Raw genomic sequence first — 22,148 nt, forward strand, 5'->3', positions numbered from 1 at the left:
TCCTTTAGAAATCTAGTCCAATGTCGGGCTGAAAGCAGGGCCAACTTCTCAGTTAGAACAGGCTGTGCAAGTCCTGTCCAGTTGACATCTGAATATCTTCAAGGATGAAGATTTCACAGCCTCTCTTAGTCCCTGTTGAAGTGCATCACCACACTCAGTGAACTTTTTTTCCTTGCATCTAATTGCAATTTGCTTTCTTGCAAATTGTGTCTTGCTTTTTCCCTCTGTGTGTCTTGCCTCTCATCCTTTAGTTGTGCACCTCAGAGAAGAGTCTGGTTCCATCTTGTCTATAACATCCCTTTGCATAGTGAAAGACTGTAAATGGGATCACTCTCTTCCCCCAACCTTTCTTCTCAAGCCTGAACAAACCTGGTTCCTGCAGCCTTTCCTCGTATGATATGTGCTCCAGCCTACTAACCATCCTAGCTGCTCTTCACTGAACTCCTGAAAATTTGATAAACCTGAAAGCTCATGATTTATTTTTGTTGAAGTATAAAATATATTTGTCTTTCTAAAATTTTCTAACTTGGATAGAATCATTTGTCATGTGTTATATGTTGCTCCTTGGCTACAATCAAGAGAAGCAGGGAAAGGCGTTTTTTATTTTTACCTCTTCTATTTTCTTTTTTAAGTAAAAGAATTTGTTTTTTTCCTAGGTTTTTAGCTTGAGCACTTAAAGTATTTACTGAAGATCGTATCATTTATTTTATGGTTTATAAGGTCGCAGGGTTTAACTAACACTAATGAGGCTACTTTTGACTCAACAGAGGTAAGAATGGCTTGTATAGAAAGACTTATATTTGAGTTATATAAATATTTATCAACCAAGAAGACTGTCTCAGATTCTCTAAATTGTCTGAAGTACTTACAGCATTGTCGTTTCTAACTAGAAGTGCATTTCTAACTCAAAGCACAAGAACACTTTCTTGAAGAGTGACCTTTCCTCGATGGAAAAGCTGACTTTGTTATCATTTGCACAAAACCTCTCCAGTTGTGGAAATGAATATATTATATTAAGGCTTATTATTCTGAAGAAGTATAAGAAGAATGTTAAGTTGCTCCAAAGCATGAAATAGATGCTACAGAGAATAACCGTCCTTCAAACAAACCAGCCCCCAAACTGAAAACCTCCTCAAGTTGTTTAATTAGACAAATCTCTGAATGGTGTTCTTCCACAGTTAATACAATCATTTAAAAAAAAAAAAAAAGAAAGGAAAGAAAAGAAAAGAAAGAAAGAAAACCAAACCCAAATATTTCTGATAATTTTTTTTAGCCATCTACAGGAATTATGCACTTCTAATGAAATGATCGAATTAATAAGAAAAAATATGAACATAAGGCAAGATACATACAGGTTTTTATCTCTTAAATGTTTAAAAAAATAGGGAGGTCATAGCATATGAACAAGTAGAGGATATTTTGGCCAGACTGCTGCCACTGCTGTGTGAAGCTGAAATTTCTTCACCGTTCCCTCTCTTCCAGGATAACACAGTTACACGCAAGTAGCTTTTTTGTCCTCTCTTGAGATATGGAGATGATGAAAAGAAGGTGAAATAATTTGTTTGTTTCTGATAGTGTCATTAGTTGTGGATTTATATTTTATATTTTAGGAGACACACTGCTCTTCTGTGAGCAATTTATAAAGGAAAACTTGGTGGAGATAAAAGTTTCAGAATTTCACATTGTGTGTAGTATCCTCATCAAATTTTCCCTACTAAACATTAAATTGTGAGGACACTCCTTTCCACAGCTCTCATGTTTGTGAGAATTACATTATATTTTGGATATGCTTTTGCTGAACATAGCTATCATAGGCAATGTTTCCTGTGGTGCCCCTTGGATGAAGGTTTAGAATTATTTTGAACCCACTGAATCATAACAGCTAGTATTACATGAGAAAATACTTGTAAACAGGCTTGCTTTTTTGTTTTGCAATATGTCAGATACTGGAACAAAGCTGGATTCTAACCAGCTTGAAGGGCTTTCATGTGAATGAACTTCTGATGGAAAACTCAGTTTAGAAATGGAAATGATCTGTTTTCTGATTTTCTGCAACAAAAATCATAATGAAGTATCTTATTTCAGATCAAGTCAACATGAGTCAGAATTTTTCACTGATGTGAGTTCAAACATCTTATTTTTTATATATTTGAAGGATCAATAAAACTGCATTTCACTATTTTATTGCCATATAAGAAATACCCAACTGAGTCATTGCCACTTCCTTTGAGTCCAGGAAGACGTTGTCTCCTGCTGAATCCTCATTTCAACTACGGAAGTTGGAAGCTGGCATATAAAGAAAAATGGGGGTTGAACTACTCTTTGATAAGCTAACAGACATACTAGGCAATGCAAGTTGATGCTGATCTCATTCTGAAAGGAGCTATTTGTAATGCCTTCAGCAAAACAAAATCATTTCGGTTTTATGAATTTTGAAATGTCTTGTGCTAATAAAGATGGCAGTACAAACTTTTTTATAAATATAACTGTCAGAATGTTTATTGTCTGAAAAAATCAGTATTTCAGAAGTTTTCTCCTTTTTTGATTCAAAGGCACAGGCTGAAGGGTTACACGTCCTTGTTGGTGAAAATTTCAAATCTTCTTTATCTCTTAAAAATCCATTGCTTGGTGTTCACCAATAAGCAATCGTATGTAACAGTTGAATGGACATTTGACTATGGAATTCAAAGCTGTGTATTTCTCCCATAAAATTAATGAAATTCTACAGTTTTTAGATGATGGTTACAGCCTATCCCATTTTTGTAGCTATAGTATTATATTGCATATTCTTATGGTATATTGGGTCGTATTTTGGGGCTGGTCACACTACTCTGAAGGAGATGCAAAATACTCTCAAGCATAAGGAAGAATAGGAGTGCATGTGGTACCTATCTATAGCACCTATGTTGGTAAGGATGGATCTTGAGAAAAATCCAGCCATCTAAACCTTGTCCCAGCAATTTGCTTTTTATGGCTCTGTATAGTATGAATCACGTGATCAGAGTATTTCATTTTTCTGATTTTTAACAAGATATAGTCCATGCAAAGCATAATGTGTTCATTGTTAATTAACTTCATGGATTTCTTTTGTTTGTTTTTGTAGAGCTTTCTTGGTGTTTATGCTTTTCGAATCTCATTTAACATTGGTAAGAATTAAATAGCATTGAAGTGCCATCATGGAAGATGAATAAAAGTTCTAATCTAAATAGAATCTCTGTAAGGGTAATTTCTAATTTTTATAGGAATGTGAAAATGAAGAAATCAAGCTTTATATTTGCAGCTTTTCTTGACAAATACTGATGCTGTAAATTATACAGCTGTTCTTTCTCTGTATGGATTTTGCAGTACGCACAGCAATTTATAGGTTAAGAGTGCAGCTGCTGGAAGTCATTTATTCTCAGTTCTGTATTAAATCTATCATATACAAATGCATTAACATTCAGTACAGAACTCAAGGGCTTATGGCTTTTTCTTTCTTGTTCTGAGTTGCTGTCCTGCAAGCATTTGCAAGATATGCAGAAAACAACATTAAAAACAATTAAACTGATAATAAAGAAAAAAAGGAAAACATCCTTAGTATTTTCCATGATAAATATTTGAAACCAGCTCATTTTGCAGTTTAAGCTGAGCAGCCAAAACAAAACCTACTGTTAACGTTTCTGAAATTGGTAATGCTAATAAGCTTGTTTTGATGGATTAGCACTTCAGTTCTGTTTGCTTGAATGCCACTCTTCAGGCATGTCAGTTGTACCTATATTCACATTTCAGAGACTTAGTATCTCCTGCAGTCTTTGAATTATGTGCATCGTGGGAGAGCGTGTGAGCATGCATCTTTGATTTACTTGACTCTGTGTGTTTTAATTCCGTGTGTGTGTGTAGGGCGGGTTGATTAGAAAAAGGAAAACTAGCTTATTTTAAATATTTGGGAAGTATTTATAATGAATGTATACAAATCCCTAGACTGTAGCGATAACTCCAATTAGAGTTTGACAGAAGAATAGAGGGAAGGGGCATGAAGATTTTGTGAGTATATAATCTCTGAGAAAATAGCAGTTGAAACAGGCTGCCTGATGTGAGCTGTGTATCTGTTTCTCATTGATGATTTCACATTTTTCAAACTGAGATATTAAATCTGGGAAAGTGGAACCATGCTCTGTCCAGCACCAGGGGAAGCTTGTAGCCAGGGGAACCTGAGCTGATTTGTTAGAGAACACTTGTAGCAGATGGAATACCTTTAGACAGGCTTAACTACAATAAAAGAAGGTTGAAACAAGATAGGCTAAAGGAAAAAGGTCTGCCAGATTGGCATGTGTTGGCCTGTGTAACAGTGAAAATTCTGGGGGATTATTTGTAACATGATCTTCCACTATCAGTATGTTTACTTTAGGTGCTTCTAAGGTGTCTAACACTGCTAAGGCAGAAAGTGAAACAAGTTTTCCATCTAATAAATATTTTTATTGAAAACCTTTCCCCAAATTCCCTTATAATTTTAGAAGAAGTTAAAACTCAAAAAGGGTTATTTTGTTTTATTATTTTTGTTATAACAATTTATTTTTATTATATATATTAATATAAACTTTATTTTAACTTTTAACCTTCTGTTATAACAATTTTATTTATTATTTTTTATTATTTATTAATTTTATTAACATTTAACTTTTTATTATAACAGTTAAAAATTTGCAGGAATAAGTAATTTTTTAAAACTGTTATTATACTGCAGTTTTTGATGAATCATCTTTCATTGAAAAAATACTGTGCTGAAATACTTCCTGAAAGCTTCATTAACTGCACTATGTGCACGGTACTTTGTATGATGGTGCTTCATATTTTCCGTAACTCTGAAATAACTACAGTATGAAAGATCTTGTGTTTAATCTTGCTCTGTGTGTTTTATTCTGATGTTTTGTATGAATGGTTACAGGCAGATTTTAACCTTGCATTTCTCACAAAGGCCAATCTTCAGGTGTCTTCAGTCCTGTGAGAGAACTTAGGTCCTGCTTTGGCACAGCTTTTGAATTTCTTGGCTCTTCTGCAAGCTCAGTTTATAAACTTAGACAAATTAGTTAGACTTTCTGTGTCTCAGCTTTCTGTAATCTCCCAAATGTTAGAAAACTGCAGCATCTTTATGGTTTTGCACAAGCATGGAAGTAGCATTGCTGTTCAGTTTGCTCTTAAAGATATTTTAACTTTGTTCTCTCTGCTTTTTATTTCCCTGTCCTTTGTTGGTTGGCCTGCTTTATTGCTTCGTTATCCCATGTAATAATTCATTTTTGCATTGAAATGATATGGAACATGAGTTATCCTTAAGTGTCCTTTTTATAGTTTCTAAGAGATTACTGATCCTCTAATAGATCACATTCTGTTTATATTCTTGGTCACAAATAGCTTTGAATTTCAGTAACTTTTTGGTTTGTCTTTCAGTTTTGCGGTTTCTAAGATGTTCTTGAGCACAAGTTTTTTTAGGTTGCCTGTAGCAATTACTACTTTTATGTGTGTATATATTACTTTTTATGGTAATGCAGAAATCCTCATGAATTGGACGCTGTCCTCATAAAATAATGAGTTTATCCTGACGGTGATGGAAGGGGTGAGCTTTCAGGAGGCCGGAGTCGATCACTGGCACATAGTGCCATTGGCACAGCATCCCTGACCTTGATTGCCTTCTAGGCCCCTGTTGTTCTCCATGGCCTGACTGAGCAGCTCTTTAAGAAAGCCTTCCTTGCTTGGGTGGTGTTGCAGGGAAGCTGTACAAACTCCAAGGTGAGCATTTGGGGCAGGAGAGGAATGGCATGCAGCTGTGACTTGTTTCTTGTGATCTTTTTCTCCCCAACATGCCATCTGCTGGTTTCCAGCTTCCTAGCTTCATGACTTTTCACGTTATTAGAACAGAGCGTATTTACTGGGTGGTTTGGTATGGCTGAGTGTACCTCCTACAGAGTACTGTAGGAGAGGAAGCGCTTCAGAGTACACGGGTCTGTACAGGACTCTTGCTTACTCCTCTAGGATCCATGCTTCCTGTGTTTCTGTTGGGCTTTCTAGCCATCACTAAATCTGCCTTAGATCAATTTTATACTTCCATATTTTGTATTGTTTGCATTATATTATTTTGTTAGGCATGTATGCACAAATTCTGTGTCAGTCTGTTGAAAACTCTGATAAGTTGCTTTAATATTAAATTTTAGACTAAATCATTAATGAACTTGACCACCAGAAGTGTACGTCACACTCTGACCTCTTTTCTTTCTTTAAACAGCAGGTCTGACAAATAAATGACTTGCAGACCAGTGATAACTGACATTGAAGTAGGAGGGTTTTTTATTTTTATTTATTTAGCTGAAAGGATGAGATGGCGTTTTAAACAACAGAGATCAAGCTTGATAATAAAGGATCCAACAAGTTTCTGAAACAAATGGTTAACATCTACTAGTTCTTTAACTTTCTAGGAAGAGATCTCCAAGTCACATGAAGAATTAAGCACTGAGAACATTTGAAGTTTAAATAGGGAAACAAAATTATGCCATAAAAACTCTGGATTACGAAAATTTTAAACTGTATTTGACAGCGGCAAAAAGAGAAGATACTTCTTAGGTGGAAATGCTAACACAGAAGAGCTGATTGTTGCTCTAACCATTGAATAAAGAATTTAAGAGGACTGTAAGTTGTTGCTGTCCTGGTCATCCTGGTTTCTGGTCCTGCTGTCCTGGTTATCGTATTTTCAGATGCTTGGAATCAAGTAAAGTTTAATATATTACTGACCCTTTTCTGTCTGTTTTTCCATTCTCTTACTCTTCTTTACACTGTTTCAATCTCATGCTTTTGGGCTGTATCTCCCCCTTTTCCTATTTTCCTTTCTTTATATTCATCTAGATTTCTGCAGGGGTATTTCCTGCCTTTCTTTTTCCCTGCTTTTTCTCCTTCACATCTTCTTTACCCTTCTGCTCTTCAAATCATGGTAAGACCTTCTGCAGGTTCCCAGCTTCAGCTCTGGTGTTCAAGCTGGGAACCTGCTCCCTTTCCTGCTCTGGTTCCAGACATGCTTGTTTATGACAAATGTGACTGTAACTGTACCAGGAGAAAACCTTTGTGAGCTGATATATTAAGTGCTGTATGTTTGTGGAAAAAGGATCGCTGGATGTAAAGAAAAATTCTATTACATTAATTCTTACCAGGAAACACTGCTTTGCTACCTTTCAAACTCAGCTACTTCATCTGGGAGACTGACAGTTAACGCAGCAGGGTATTAAAAGTGGGGAGACCAAATTCCGAAGTAACGGATAGAGAAGTGACAGCAAGGTGTTGCTTAATAATCTGTAACAAGGCTAGAAGTCACTGAAGCATATGAGAGAGATAATAATGTGCAGTAGTTGCAGTCTTATCCAACAAAGTTATCAGCAGAAACTTTATCTCCCTAGCTGAACAGCAGGTTCCTAAAGAAGCCTTAGTAAATTAAAACACTGGATGTTAACCAGAGGTGGGCAGTATTTGATACTTTGTATAAGATAGCTGTGCTGCTTGGTGGTATCTTGTACAGTTTGAATATGATTAATAGTGAATAGGTATAGATGCAGAGAAGAACGTTGGGAGGCTTCACTTCTAGTCAAAATCTGAGTCCTGTAACAGTTTATTATTAATTCCTAGATATCTTTATATGGGGTTTCTGATGGGAAGCAAAGGCTGATACCTCATTTTATGGCCAAGTAATGATAAAGGTCTTTGGATCTAACCAGGTAAGTTTGTCCCTTCAAGAGAAGTAGGTTTCCTGATCAAGGTATCCAAGTTAATTTTCAGTTCTCTCTGCTTTATGCCTTAATTTATCTAATTTACATATTAATTTCTAAGCCACACTGGTTAGTTCATCAGAATCTCTAATTTTTAATGGGTGAACAAATTATTGGTTTACATTTAAATGAGACTAACACTAACAGTAGTATTTAAAAAATAATAAAAAAACCCTTGACCTTACTACAGTGTTATCAAAGTATCATTCTCCTAATATGAATACTAATGAAAAGCATCTAACAAGCAAACAAAACAGTCAGATTTAACTGAAAGCTATCGATAAGTTTTTGTTTGTTTGTTTCTAACCACAAAAATGTAACTATTCATTTGTGGACATAGGGCAGCTTCTGTGTTTCTGTGCATCAACAGTTTAATTCAGCATGTCAGCTTTCAGGCATACTTTTTCCTGTTTGCATTCTTCAAGACTGTAAAAATCTCTGGAGATTTTTTTAGTACCTCTGGAGGTTAAACAACTTTTATTTCAATGCCTCCGTATGGCTTTTGACATTAAATATAAACACTTTCCCCTCCTTTTTCTAAGTGATGCAGCATATAGAGAAAGGAGGTTTCATCTGTATTTCTTTGTTATTATCAAACTCTTCTTGCATTCCTCTTTCCTGCCAGATTGGTGAAGTAATTTGTGTTCTTGTTTCAGGGGAGAACAGAGAGCTCCCGGGTACTGAAGTTGCATCTTCAGCAAGTACACATAATGTTTTCAGACATGGCCGTGATTTGGGATTCCCAGTATGAATGCCCAGGATAAAACACTGCTGGCTAAGTTTCACCAAAAGTGATTAAACTGTTCTGAAAATCAGGCCTCTGTATTCCATGTTTATGGAAATCAGTGAAAAAGGCACCACCTCCCTCCAAAGTAAAAAAAAAAAAAAAAAAAAAAAAAAAAAAAAAGGTGTACATCGTATGTTGCGGTTAGAGCCAGTGATGGTGGTTTTCTGCTTGCTCTCTAAGGTGACTGAAAGTCAGGTGGCTTTATAAACACAGTGCTGACTTTTCACAGAGACAGGGTATATTTTTTTAAGGTTCTGTTGTCTGCTGACATTTTCATGGCTTTGTACTGTAGCAGTTCACATTTTGTATATTCATACTTAAGGCTGATACAAACAAGCTCTGCCTGCAGTTTATAGCCATATCGAGTGTGTGTATGTATGGTGTATATGTACTTTCTGTATGCATACTGTAGTATAGTTTAGCATCAGACACTAAGAATTGGTGGTGGCTTCTGAAGCCGGGAAATATAAATCTAGAGGCCAGTAAGACTTTTTTTGTAGAAAGTTAGTTTGGAATCCATGACAATCAAGATAATCTGTTTAAGGATAGATTCCTGTTTTTATCTGCAAACCTGAACAGTGTTATGATGCATCTTTTAAAATGGCTTATTTCCCTGGTGCATGCAAACACAGTTGTTTTGATAATTGTTGGTGTTTCAGTATCATCTATCTGTTGGAGGAGAGAGATGAGAAAGGAAAATGTTTCACATTTCTGGAGTGTAACAGTGTTAATTTATTTGATCTACCAGTGTGGACTGGAGCCATCCCTGGAAACCTGTATATTTTTTTAAAAAAGCAAAATATGAGCAAACTGGCTTTGGATTACCTGCATTATCTGTGAAGGAGCAGGAATAGACATCATTAAGAAAGGTTTCCATTGAGTATCAGTCATCTGTATGACACTGGAATGTCTAATTTACTTTCTAGAGCACTGACTAAGCCTAACAGTGATCAGTGAAGCTAATGGCAGGATTTTGATTAAGTCTATGAGAGATGCACGGAGGTGTGTTTAAACAACTTCCTTTGGTTCATTGCTGTTCTTAGTTTGAAGGCATACCTTCTCAGTGGTGCTTAACTTGCTGTGAATGCGTATAAGGTGATATTTTATGGTCAGTGTAATACAGCTCTATGATCTAGTGATGTTTCATTTGTGCTAACCAAATTGTTATCTGAAGTCAAGCCTGGAAGTACATCCATGTGTCAGAGTCAGGATCAGGGCTGGTGAGAGTAACCAGTAATCACTAGACAGGTCCGTAGTGATAAGGCAGAGCTGTTGTGGATGAGTGAGGAGTGATGCACTTCTTTTATTGAGGTATATGTTTTATTGAGGTAAGATACAATTTATTGAGGTAAGATAGTGATTTAACAGAGTTCAGTCATAACTAAGACAGTGATTTAACAAGGGTTGATGGCAAGGTTCACTCAGTTATTTACTGCATGGAGGACAGGGTCAGATGAAAGTGTTGAGGAAACCCTCCCGTTGAGTCACGGGGTTCAGAATGGACCCCCTTGCTTTCCAGACTCCTCCTCAGGGGAGTCTGCATGTGGCTGGATCCAGTCTTAGTCTCAGACTTGGTCAACAGTTTATGTCTAAAGGATTATGTGCACCATCAATCGGAGATACAAGTTAGCAAAGTTTTGCGAAGTTTTGCAAAGTTTCAGCATGCTTTTAGTCACTTACCGAGGCTCTGTCACAGGTAAGGGACCTCTCAACCTCGAGGAGTAGCCGTGAGAGGCGTCCCTGCTCACGAGGAGGTTCTGCAGTGCAGCCCGCTGCCGTGCAGGAGAGCTCAATGGGCTCTGGGCTGCCCCCTAGGTATGGGGTAAGATGACTGACTCATAGTCATATTTGCATACTAGACGGATTTTAGCTGGCGCATGCTCAATTAGCCCCTGCCTATGTGCTGTTTACAGAGAGGTCCAGGTGGGGGGGAGCACACCGTCACAAGAGCAGGGGTCAAGCCAGGAGATCAGTCTGTGGGTCAGAGTCCAGATCAGTGGGGTCCATGGCCAGGCACAGGTAGTGGGGCAGGGACTGATGGCGCCAGGCTGAGCTGAAATGCGGCTCCTGGACCCATGGGCCCTCAAGATCCTGACAGGGGTAAGTTTTTAAAATCTATGAGAAAGTAGTAATACCTCAGAAGGACTGACAAAGCTGAAGAGCAATGCTGCAATCAGTATCAGTGCCAGATTTTTTTCAGTTTGTGAGATATCCTCTTTTTGCTGAATAACACTACATAGTACTTACAAAATGAGTAAATGGGAGCCATACCCAGATAAATGATGCATGAGCAAAAACACTTGGAAGAGTTTACAAGCTCTCCTGTCATCTGTGTTGATTCCCCAAATAGACATTGCAGTTTGGCAGTCACTTTTGACTGAAAGCTGAACTTCAAGGTCCAAACTTGAACCGTGATAAAAAGTAATGTTTTTGTTCCTCCATCCTATGGTAGGATGAAACTGTGAGGGTTTGTATGTTGGTTTGTTTTTTTTCCCCTGGATATAGAGCTCACTGCAGTGATGTTTATTGCTACAGTGAGCTAGATGACTACCGTGCATTTTATCTGAAGCTACCTTTATGAACCTCCTGTTGACTGCAGCAGGTGCAAAATACAGCAGTGTTATTTATACCCCTGGTGATGCCTGGATGCCACGAGTTGTGCTGATGCAACTACTCAGTGAAAAAGAACCGCTTTCCAGGCATACTGCACTGCCAAACATTACATGTAGCAAGTGTAATAAAGTACAAAATTATTTTTTTCTAATTGGTAGTGCAACCCATGCTTAACTGTGAAAAGGAAGGAAAAATGGACTAAATCTCAGTATTGTACTTCAATGAGCTAGAGATGTGAGGATGTTATGGTGAAAAAAGTGGGAGTAAGGCCTTGCTTGGAAAATTTCTTATCTGTAGTCCTATTACTTTGTTTTCCGCCTGTATGCAGGTGGACGATGATCCATCTGCACTTGTAACAGTCTCTGGGTAACATGAAAAAATGTCCTCATGGTATGTGTTGTCCTGTTACTTTTGTGCTGGTGCCACATTTTACGGGTATTCCAATGAGCTGCGTACATGCTTCGCCCCCTGTGCAGCACTGTGTCTCATTCTGTGCCAGGGTTAAGGTAGCCTATTCAGCAAGGGGCAGTGTGTGCAGGGTGTCTGTTTGAGTACAGCTCTCACTGCCTTCCCATCAGGCTCACTGAATGCTCAGACCTTTAAAAGCCTGTAGCCTTAGTGTGGAGACTGATCTCAAAGTGTGTGAGCGCATTCAGGTTCAGCGCAGTACCTGTCAATGCGTTGAGCTCTGTGAAGGGTTCAGAGTGGACACTTAACACTCTGCTTGTAGTTTTCAAGTGATACGTTATATTGAAGGATAACTCAAAATAAACTGTGTACTTTCTCAGCATTACTCTCTTGTGTTTCCTAGTGGTATATTCCCTAATTACAAATGAAAAGGAATCAGGCAGTTTCTGTATTTTTCTCTCCAATGGAAAAGGTTTGAGGAGAATGGGTTAAAAATCAGTATGTAGAGACTGACTTCCTTCTGTCAGAGAACTAGTTACATTATTTTAACAGTCCACGTATGCAAAGGCTTGGTAAAGAAATCTTTCTTTTTGGCTCTGTTGTGCAGGTCAGACTAAGATTATCAAATATCTCTTCCTGTTTGTGAATCACACAAAAAACCTTGAGGACTTAATTTTTCATCAAGGTGGAAAAGAGCAATATCCCTGCAGTTGTTTTGGGACTGTCTAAGGCTCGCAATTGAAAAGCAAAGCAGTGACATATTTCATGGGTCTAAACATAACAAAAAAATTAGTAAGTGTTGTTGAACAGAAGTGAGGCTCTTCATAGCTGGATTTACAAATACGGTGCTTTAGAAACTTGACACAGTGTAGTGTGAAACAAAACTTTGTGTGTTTTGAAAACAGTAAGACACTGAATTTTTCTGAACGTTTCTGGACAGCTTCACCACGTCTGCAGTTTTTATAGGCTCCTGCCCCGCCGCCGGCAGGGCGCTTCTTCCCTTCTCATGCAAATGAGGTGCCAGGCGCAGCCCACCCTGCTGGAACCTTCCAGAAACGTCCAGGGGCTTCTCGGGGGCTCTGCTGGTCTCTGCCCCTGCCGTTGCGATGTCAGGGCCAATCAGAAAGCGGGACCGTGCGCCCTCCACCCCCTCACCCCGTGGGTTCCAGAAGCTTCTCCCGGGCGGGGCGGGGCGGCACCGTGGCATGGGTTTTTGCACGCCTCCTTCATGGCCTGCCACTGCCATGCAGAACTTGCTTACAGAAACTTGTTTTGCGACAGTGTTTGAGACATTAACAACTGGTATGTCCCTAATGGTCTCTTACAGATACTATGAAAATTAACTCTTGCATTAGCTTTCTTGGCTGAGCATTGGTTCTCCCACAACTTCTACAAGATTGCCTTTCACACAGGTACACAGAGGGAAGCCTGTCATTGGGACCACTTTTTGTGTGTGTGTGTGTATGTGTACATATATATGGTCCAGATGCATCCTTGCAATCATTCCGAGTCATATCCTCTGTTGTCTTTCTGTATTAACGTAGTTGGGAAAGAATTTGGCCTTTTTTCTTGGTGAACACAGGAGTTTGCTTCTCCTGATTTGGAGATGCTGGTGGCTCTTAGGCAAGGCCCAAATGGTCTCCTCTGGCCACACAGACAAGACATTTGTTCCCATGATAGAGTCCTTAACAAATTGTTAACTCAGTGGCATCCCTTTTCTATGTTCAAATCTCAGAGCAAAGCTTCCTTTTGTGTTCTCATTTTTCACATGAGCCTGTAAAAGTAACTACGCTTCACTCCCATTTGCATCTATTCAATGCAATTTATGAATTACTTGCTTTTGAGTTCAGATGTGACAATTACCAATAATTTTGGGGTAATAATGAATTTGGGGTCAAATTGACCCCTAAGCTGAGTCCAGCTTAGGGGTCATGCAGGCAATTATGGACTAATGCAAATACATTTTGTATTGCAAGTGTTAATAAAGAGGAGAAATCAGCATAATCATTTTGCATGAACCTGTTCTGCATTGTTTTTTGAGGGAGCTGTGTGTTACAAGTAAGAACTAATATATGCTAAGTTGTTTTGTGGAGCTTTTAGTACTTGCCTGGGTGCTTTCATCACTGCATGCACATTCTAATGGTCAGAAAATATATGCTGGAGTTTCTTAGTATTATCTTAATATCAGCCCTTTATTTTATGCTTGAGTTCTAAATGTCTTCCATAAAGTTTTTTTCCTACTTCTTGACACAAAATGGACAGATGAGAAAGTGATTTAAGATACACGTCAGTATTACCCTGCTGTTTCAATTGTTTTGGTATTTTTAACATACCATTTTGCTTGACTTGCTTTTCTTTTGCCTCCTCCTATTTGTTTCTTGTGTCACATTGGTCAGAATTACTCCTGACTTGCCAGCTAAAATTAAATGATTAGCATTTTTTACAGTTTTTTTTTCCTAATGTAATAAGCAATGGTTGAAAGCATCTGCACAACCAGTGTAACAGTGCTGAACAGGTGGTCTGGCAAAGGACTAGTCAAGAGAAAGAAGTTGAGGAGGGGAACTGAAAATCTGTTAGTAGAAAGAAATGTAGAGAGCTAGAATCTGTTTGCCACCTGTTTTCTTAAATCTCACAGTAAAGCCTTCAATCTCTTCCCCTTCTAAGGAACCCTAGTTCCTTGGAATAGTATTCAGGAGCTTCTGTGCAGAGTGGTGAAGGCACTTGGTTTCTTTTGGAGTTGGGGTAGAAAGTTAAATGGCTGCATGGGAGGGAGGGTCTGCTGAGGATGAAGTCCTCTTTCCTTGATGAGGTCTTTAGAAGATGAAGGGACAGAAGCAGTGAGAGATCCTACCCCTAGTTCCCCGAAATGCCTTTTCTATTGCCCATCCCCTCTCCTGTACCCAGAGCTCTTAGAAACTCTGTTTTAGGCACTGATCCTCTCCCTGCTAGAGTTCCCTGAAATCCCACTTCCCCTCTTTCTCACATTCTTTCCTGCCAAAGAGCCCAACAAAAGCAGTGACTGAAACAGTAAAGAAGAATTTTAACTTGGGAGGAATCAGTATCTCGGTGTTTAGAGCATTTCCTGCTATGTTCATACGGAATCACATACGATGGTAACAGAACTTGTAAAGCCCTAAGAATATCTGCAAAAGTTGCATGTTTTGGGTGGAGCTGCTAGAGATGAGCTTGACAACATACTTTGGATCATATGCACTTTTTGCTCTACTCTTTTGTGTTTGGCATGAAGACTTGTGTGGCGTTGTGTATGCTGATAAACCAAATGCTGAGTTTATTTTTGAGAATGAATACTGTGTTACTGGCTTGCTGTTAATGGCCTGTCAGTTTGGGATTTCTTATTGATAGTGAGACAGTACTGTTTTAGAGACAGAGCTCTCACTTGTCAACAGTTAAGACTAATGGAAGCCAGCTAGACTGAAGTGTTGTATTGACTTACCCTTACATCTCTAGGTTCGTAGCTTCCTTGCAGCACAGGAGGAAAGGAGGCATTCTGTCTTTTTGTCATTTCATTATAGGGAAAGGTAGATTCACTGCTTAGAACAGGAGTTCATGTTTTAAAATAAATACCACCTTCAGCTGAGTGTGCACTGGTAAGTTGCAGATGTTTACCAAGGTGGGAGGTACAGTGGAGTATTTGGTTAGAGCATTCTGGGTAGTAAAATAATTCCTGCACAGTGGTGATTGATTTATATATTGGATTATTGCTAATTTAAAAAAGTATTAAATGTTAATCTACCCAAGAAGATAACTCAGTTTTCTAATTCAAATGATCAGCTGGTGAAGCAATTGTCTGCTTCTATTGAAGGCTCCACTTTTTTTACTTTATCCCTGAGATTCCCAAACTAGCCTGGGGAAGCAACATCCAGTCCTATGTCCCATGCATATTTTGCAATAAATGAGATTTAGGAAAAAGGGTTCATTTAATATTCAATGTCCTTTTCTTCAACGATAAACTTTATGCAGTGAGAAGTAGATATTGAGATGCTTTTGTAAATAATACATATAGAGTCTGATGCAATCCCAAGAAAAGTAATTGGAAAGACTTCAGCTTGCTTTAGAGCAGGCTGCTAGCAGCTTTGTACACATTTTGTCATTCACTCTTCACTGTGTCTGTTCTCATTGTTTGAAAGTAGTGCCACAGGCTTTTGTTGTTCTGCTGTGCTGTTTTCCATTTCTTTTTTTTAATTTTACCTCTGAGTTTAATTCCTGCTTTCATCTAAGCCATTTTTCAAATATCTACTAGTTTTCTTCAAAGGGACAAGATGCAAAAAAGAGAGTGAGTAGCATGTGTAGAGTAAAACAGGATGAGACAGCAGGCACCTTACAATCCCAATGTTGACTGTATGTTTGCCCTGAAGTTCATAACTTTCAGCTGTCCAAATAACAGTGCCTGAGCTTGACTCCTAGAAACACTGAAATCTGACCTAGTAGCTCTATGGAGCTTCCAGTTACAAGGTTCACTTTGTTCCTTGTCTGGGCTGCCAGGAGGCAGTGGGATTTCGGGAAAGTGTGGGTGGAAAAGGGAGGAGATGATGAGTGTGGCAAGGTTCCGAGTACTCCTAAGTGTGCACATGGTGTGGAGAGAGGAGAAACAGGCCATGGCACTTTCCAGAGATGGCTTTTCACAGGCTCTGTTTTTCTTTCCCCACCTTCCATGCTTTCCTGGGAATATAGAGTTCTCATCTCTGACCTGCTGTTCCTTTCTACAGTGTGCTTGGGATTTATGCTGATGGGGCAGGGAAGTAAACCTAGGAAATTAGTTTAAAAGTGCAAACACAGAATTTCTTGCTTAACCCTATCTGCACCCAGTGCCCTTCTCTGTTGCCTATTAAGACAGACATGCTTGGGAGAAGAGACAGCCATTTTGCAGGCTAGTCCTGAGATAAGCCATCACAGGAAGACCGTGCTGAAGGATAAGCAAAATGTGGACAGATTTTGGTCCTGGTTATAAGACACAATAAAAATGGGTGTGGTTGTTTTACATAGGGTTGGTTCATTGTTTGTGAGATAAGGATGATCCCAAATTTAACTGTAAGTATTGTTGTAGTTATGGTCCATTTTCCTAATTTTTGATGAACTTTGCTTCATGTTTCCTTAAACAGAATACAGATAGAAAAAAATGTTTATATATTACTTGTCAGTTTTGAAGTGCTTTTGGAAAAAAACATATTCTTTTGCTGACAGGATTTGAAATCTAGCAATCAGCGAGATGAAATTGCTGCAGCACGTGCAAGTCTGAAGGAAAATTCATCTCTTCTACATTCAGTATGTTCAGCTTGTTTGGAACATTCAGATGTTGCATCCCTTACAGCCAGCAAGGACTCAATTTGTAAGGAAATACAGCATGCTCTCAATGTAATTTCTAATGCTTCCCAAGGAGCTAGAAATGAAATGGGACAACCTACATCTCACACAACTACTCTGGGAAGTGCCCTTGATGAGCTTGAGGTAGGTAAATGCATGAACCTGAAACACTGCAACATTTTTGGAAAAACGGTTTAATTCTTTTTTAATTTTAACTATTGCTGTAAGTGACAGATGAAAGACATTAGAAACTGAAGCTTTGCTTAGTCTTAGTGAAAATTGTATCACTATAAACTATTTCACTGGGAGGGATCACTTCCTTCAAAACAGTTTGGAATTAAGTCTTCATATATGTTCAATATTTGGCTTCTTTTGAACAGCAGGCAAGAATTAGTTCCAAGTGTGCCCCTAAAGGTGGAGACGGAAACAAATCCTTGAATATCTGGGCAGATCTCATGAGCTCAGTTTAAAAATGACAACAGCGATTATCAGATGATGATAATCACTGTTGCCTGGATTAGATTTGAACTAGTTTCATGCAAGATGAAATTCTTTACTCCAAAACTTGTCATTGGGATCATTATGTAATTTATATAATTGAAGGATTTAGAAACCAAATTGTTTTCTATTTATCATTAAATGAACTAATATAACCACTGTGCTTTCACAAACTATGTGTTTCTGCTTTCATTATTTAAGCAAATACTTGGGAAAAGTCAGCTTTTTTCTCTACTCCTGACCTAATTGTAGGCATCTGTACAGAGCATTTCCTTTTTTGTATGGCACCTCTGACTCTTACCAGTATTATTATTCACTGTCCTGCTGACAGTGGTAAAAGCCAACTTGGAGGGTGAGGTTGCAGACCCTGTTCCTCATCTGCTGTAAGTGGTATAGGCCCAGATCAACAAAGGGAATAAAAGTTTCTAAATGCATTTGCAAATATGGGCCTTTTTCGTTGTAAAAACTCTGAGCTATCAGATGCCAGCTTTGGAACTCCAATATTATTGACACATTTTCAGGAAAACTGGTGTTTTGACTGAGGATAATAGATTTTGCCTAAAATTTTCAATGAAGCATGAAAGAAATACATTGAAATCCATATAGGGTACTACTCCTGTAGTGGCAGCTTATTAATCCAAACAGACATCTCAATCATGTCCGAAGTTGAATCTCTGATATGTTTTTCCCAAAGGAACAGGTTACAACTGCATATTTCATCCTTCATTGCTGCTTCCATTGGGTTTTAAAATTACAGTTGCTAATCAGTAAACATTATTTGATGGAAATCTCTCCAACTTTTGTGTGTAGTATGTCATTTGTTACAATGAAACCATGAATGACAAATAATCTAACTTAAATTAGAGCCATTGTTTACCTGTTTTTCTTTTAAAAATAAATAAATAAAAATACAAAATTTGGCGAAATGGTCATATATGCTGATCACAGATGGAATCACCTTGACTATAGGAAAGCCATGCTATTTTAGTAAATCACTTTTTTGTTGTCATTAGATTTACTATTGTTTTAAAATCTAAGAATTGTCATAATAACGAAATGGTAAATTCTCCTTTGGATTGAATTTATTTTTATTCAGAAACATAAGAACATACAAGCCTGACTGTTGTAAAATGTTATTTGTTTATTGACTTTTAAATTCATTTTTACCTGAGCAACACAAGTAGGAACTGAGGCTGTATGAGTTAGATAAAGCACAGTTTATAGAGCATTTAACTTTTAAAAATGATTTTATGAATTAAATGTTTGCACTTTTCTTTATTTATAGAAAGTTCTATTGGCTAAGGACCTGAAATAACCTTTGCTTTATCTTGTTCTTGCGAATACAGTGCCATGAAATAAATTGATGTAGTAAATAGTCCGTTGGGAACAAATCTCATTAAATGTTTATAGTGTGGAAATGTATCAAGGAGCTTACGCAACAATCTAGTATCTAGATGTTTTGCAATGTCATTCCTTCTTTGCCAGTGCTGGCAGTGTGAAAGTAATCACAGATTTATAGGTGAGGAAACCACCAGAAAAATTGGAGTAGTTAACTTAAATCAGTACATTTCTCAAGAGTTCCTCTTATAGGTTCCATATAACTACCTTGTCATTCATAATTAAACACAGAATTGTAATGTTAAAAGTTTAATTACTTATTAAGATCTGTTGAAAGAGCATATAGGTGCAGGTTATCTAATGCCTTTTAGTAGTTTTGCAGCTTATGAATGTAAAGAGATCTCTCACAAAAAGTACAGTTCATGCCCGACTCATCTGTCAGCTCATGCATGTGATGTGTGGTCCTTTGATGACTATGGCCATTTAGCAGAGCAGTTACTAACCAGATGTTAAAATAATTTAAATCGGCCCAGAATGTCAGGAAATATAACCGTGTTTGTGGATACCCATGATTCCTCTTCTTCATGGATCAGAAGACTAGTGAGGGAGAAAAGACGCGTCTAACCATTCTGTTTCAGTGCTCATTTATGTTAAAAAACTCAGGTAGCTAACAGCTGGCTGCACTGATTCAAATGTACTGAGGTTCCCAGGTGGAAGAGCACCTCCTCTGATGGTGCTTAGTCTCTCTGCATCTGCAGATTTTGGAGCATTTATTTAGCCTTTTCCACCTGACATTGTCTTCTCTGACCCTCTTAAAGGAAAACTGCTTGTTGCATATCTAGTGTCTACTGATCGGCTGGAAATTGCATCATCTTTTCTGCTTAGGTATACTGGTCATACATACTTAATGACATTGCTTGAAGAATTATCCACAGGCATAATCTTAAGTCATATTTTTCTGGTGGTTGTTGCCTAGAATTTGTTTGATTTGGAGTTAAACTGTAGTAGCTTTTTTGCTCAAGTATGACAATGCTGTTGGTCCATCTTCGCATGAATTTTATACCGTCTGCTAGAAGAAGACATTTTTCCATCTGTTTCTTCTAATACCTGAAAGTAGTCATCGTGCCAACTAAATGACTAATTGGCTGTAGTCATCAGACATGTCTCAGTCTTCCATGATGAAACTGCTTCTTTCTGCAGTAACACTTAAATATTTTATTTGGCCAGTGCATTTATATCATGATGGACACTGTATGTACGGTCCAGTGTTGAGGGTGCTTACGTCAAATGTAGTAGATCAACAGTGAAGTTGGTGCTCCAGTGAATAGTGACTAAGTGGCACAACTCCAACAGACAGGAGTGAGATACCACAGAGCAGTTTGGTGTTCAGGACTGTAATGTGAATGAGGGGGACTGGATTTCAAATTTCTAATACAAATAAACCTGTCTTTTGCATCAGAAGTGAATGTCCTGACCTCTGGGAACTGGCTACCTTGAAATGCCTTCACTTGTCATTCCTAGGAGATCGTCATGGATGAGTCTTTCATGTATAAGATTAGTTCGAAATTATCTGTTGGATGTAAGTTAATTATCTGTTAAAAAAAAGTGTAAATATATATATAAATATATAAATTTTATATTTATATAAATATAAAAGTGTAAAATAATTGCCCACCCTTTCAGAGTCCCTAATGGCACTTCTTACCATGTATTTGCAATTTACCATATATTTGCAATTCCTTGTACTGCATTTCCCTGATTTCCTGCAGTGCATATTGTGTTAGACATGTTGTAACTTAGCTTGTCTCCGGGCAAATTTGGTGCAGTATTTCTTTGCATTCAGCCTTAATCTCACTGCTCTAAGGAAGCTCAACAAAGAGGAAATTATGAAGAAAAATACAGATGTCCTATAATAACACTCTCAATGTGTCTCTAAGTCATCCTTGTGAACAAGTGGTATCTTACTGCCTTCACCCTTCCAGAAAAGTGTCTTCAGGTACATTTACTTCCTTTTGTGGCAATAGCTGTTACAGAAAAGGACAGAGGAGTTTTAATAGTTAATTAAAGTAGGAGGCTTCTGTGACGCTGTTGAGAGCTGGATCACCACTCCTATGAGGCCTGGCTCTAGGAATTGGCAAATCAGGAGGTTGCCTGCAAAAGCAAAACGGTGTCCTATGCTGTTGCCTGGGTGAGCCAGGCTGGCTGATCTGTTGCCGGCAAGAGGTTAGCGTATATGGAGCTATTTCTGAGTAGGAGAGCAAACCATCTTCCTTCTGTCCAAGCCCTCTTTCTCTTCTTTGGGTATCACCCTTCGTGGCAGGAGCAACCAGGTCCTCGCAAAATTTCAGCTCTTCCTCTCGCTGTCCTTTGAAAGGAAAAAAGCCAGTTTTTTGTAACTGCTGTGAGGTTCTTGACTGGCTCCAACTTCTGTACCTCTACAAAAGAGGATGAGGCAGCGGAATGCCTGCTTCCTTTGCTCCAACCTTGCTAGTGGACAAGTGGTGGTACAGTCATGGCCTCATTCCAATTCGGCTCCGATTCCAAAGTTGCGTGTGAACTTAATGTTTCCATGATCAGTATATTTTTAACATCTTTCAGTTACGAAATAATTGAGAGCTATGAGTAGGATTAATATGTTACTCCTATGGATACAAAAATAGCTGTGTTTTTCATCTCCAGAATATTAAAGTTCTTTCCCTCATACTTGCACATAAACTCCCTTCCAGTTTATTATGCATGTCTGGATAGGTGGACATTGGTTTAAGAAAATCCAGGAACTTGAAAATACATAGTTGATGCTTTAACTTATCTAAGGTTGCATCTTACACATCAAAAACTGACATAGACTCATAAGCTATTTTAATGATATATCCTATCACTTGCTGCAACAACTCCATAAACCTAATTTTAGACTTTTTATAGTCTGTCAGAATAGACAATTGCAATAGCAGTATCACTAGCCTGCTTTTTTATGATGCTCTGCTGTGATATGAAACCCGAAAAATTGAACACAGGAAGCGTGTATAGACAGACAAAAGCTCACTAGTATCTTTCTAGTTTGAGGACAGGAGTTCCTGTTGTCCCACTTCCAGGTACAAAGCTGAACATAAGCCACTTATCGAAACTTCTAGAATTTTAGCTTTGAGAAGGACCTACTGAGTTTTTGTAAGACGGTTCATTCTCAATTGATTTTCTGTGTATTAATAGGCAGCAAGTGTGGGGCTGAAGTGTTGAGAGAGTACTCCAATACCTTGAGTGCTTTTAAATGAGATGGAGTCGTTCAGGGCAACACAACAGTAGTGGAGGAGGAATATTTAGAAAATTGCACTTTTCCTGCAAGTTGGAAATGTGAGCTTCCATCTGAACTGCAATGTAATGCAGAAAGAACATTCACTGTCAGA

General features: G+C 38.2%; 1 protein-coding gene across 1 annotated transcript in view; it reads left to right on the forward strand.

Annotated features, from left to right (window-relative positions):
• CTNNA3 (catenin alpha 3) overlaps positions 1-22,148 on the forward strand; it is a 572,729-nt gene that overhangs the window by 125,991 nt on the left and 424,590 nt on the right. Inside the window, exon 6 of the mRNA XM_064513677.1 lies at positions 16,792-17,055. Coding sequence (XP_064369747.1) covers positions 16,792-17,055 — 264 coding nt within the window. The remainder of the gene's footprint in view (positions 1-16,791; positions 17,056-22,148) is intronic.

This window comes from Dromaius novaehollandiae, chromosome 6 (assembly GCF_036370855.1).
Source record: "Dromaius novaehollandiae isolate bDroNov1 chromosome 6, bDroNov1.hap1, whole genome shotgun sequence".
NCBI lineage: Eukaryota > Metazoa > Chordata > Aves > Casuariiformes > Dromaiidae > Dromaius > Dromaius novaehollandiae.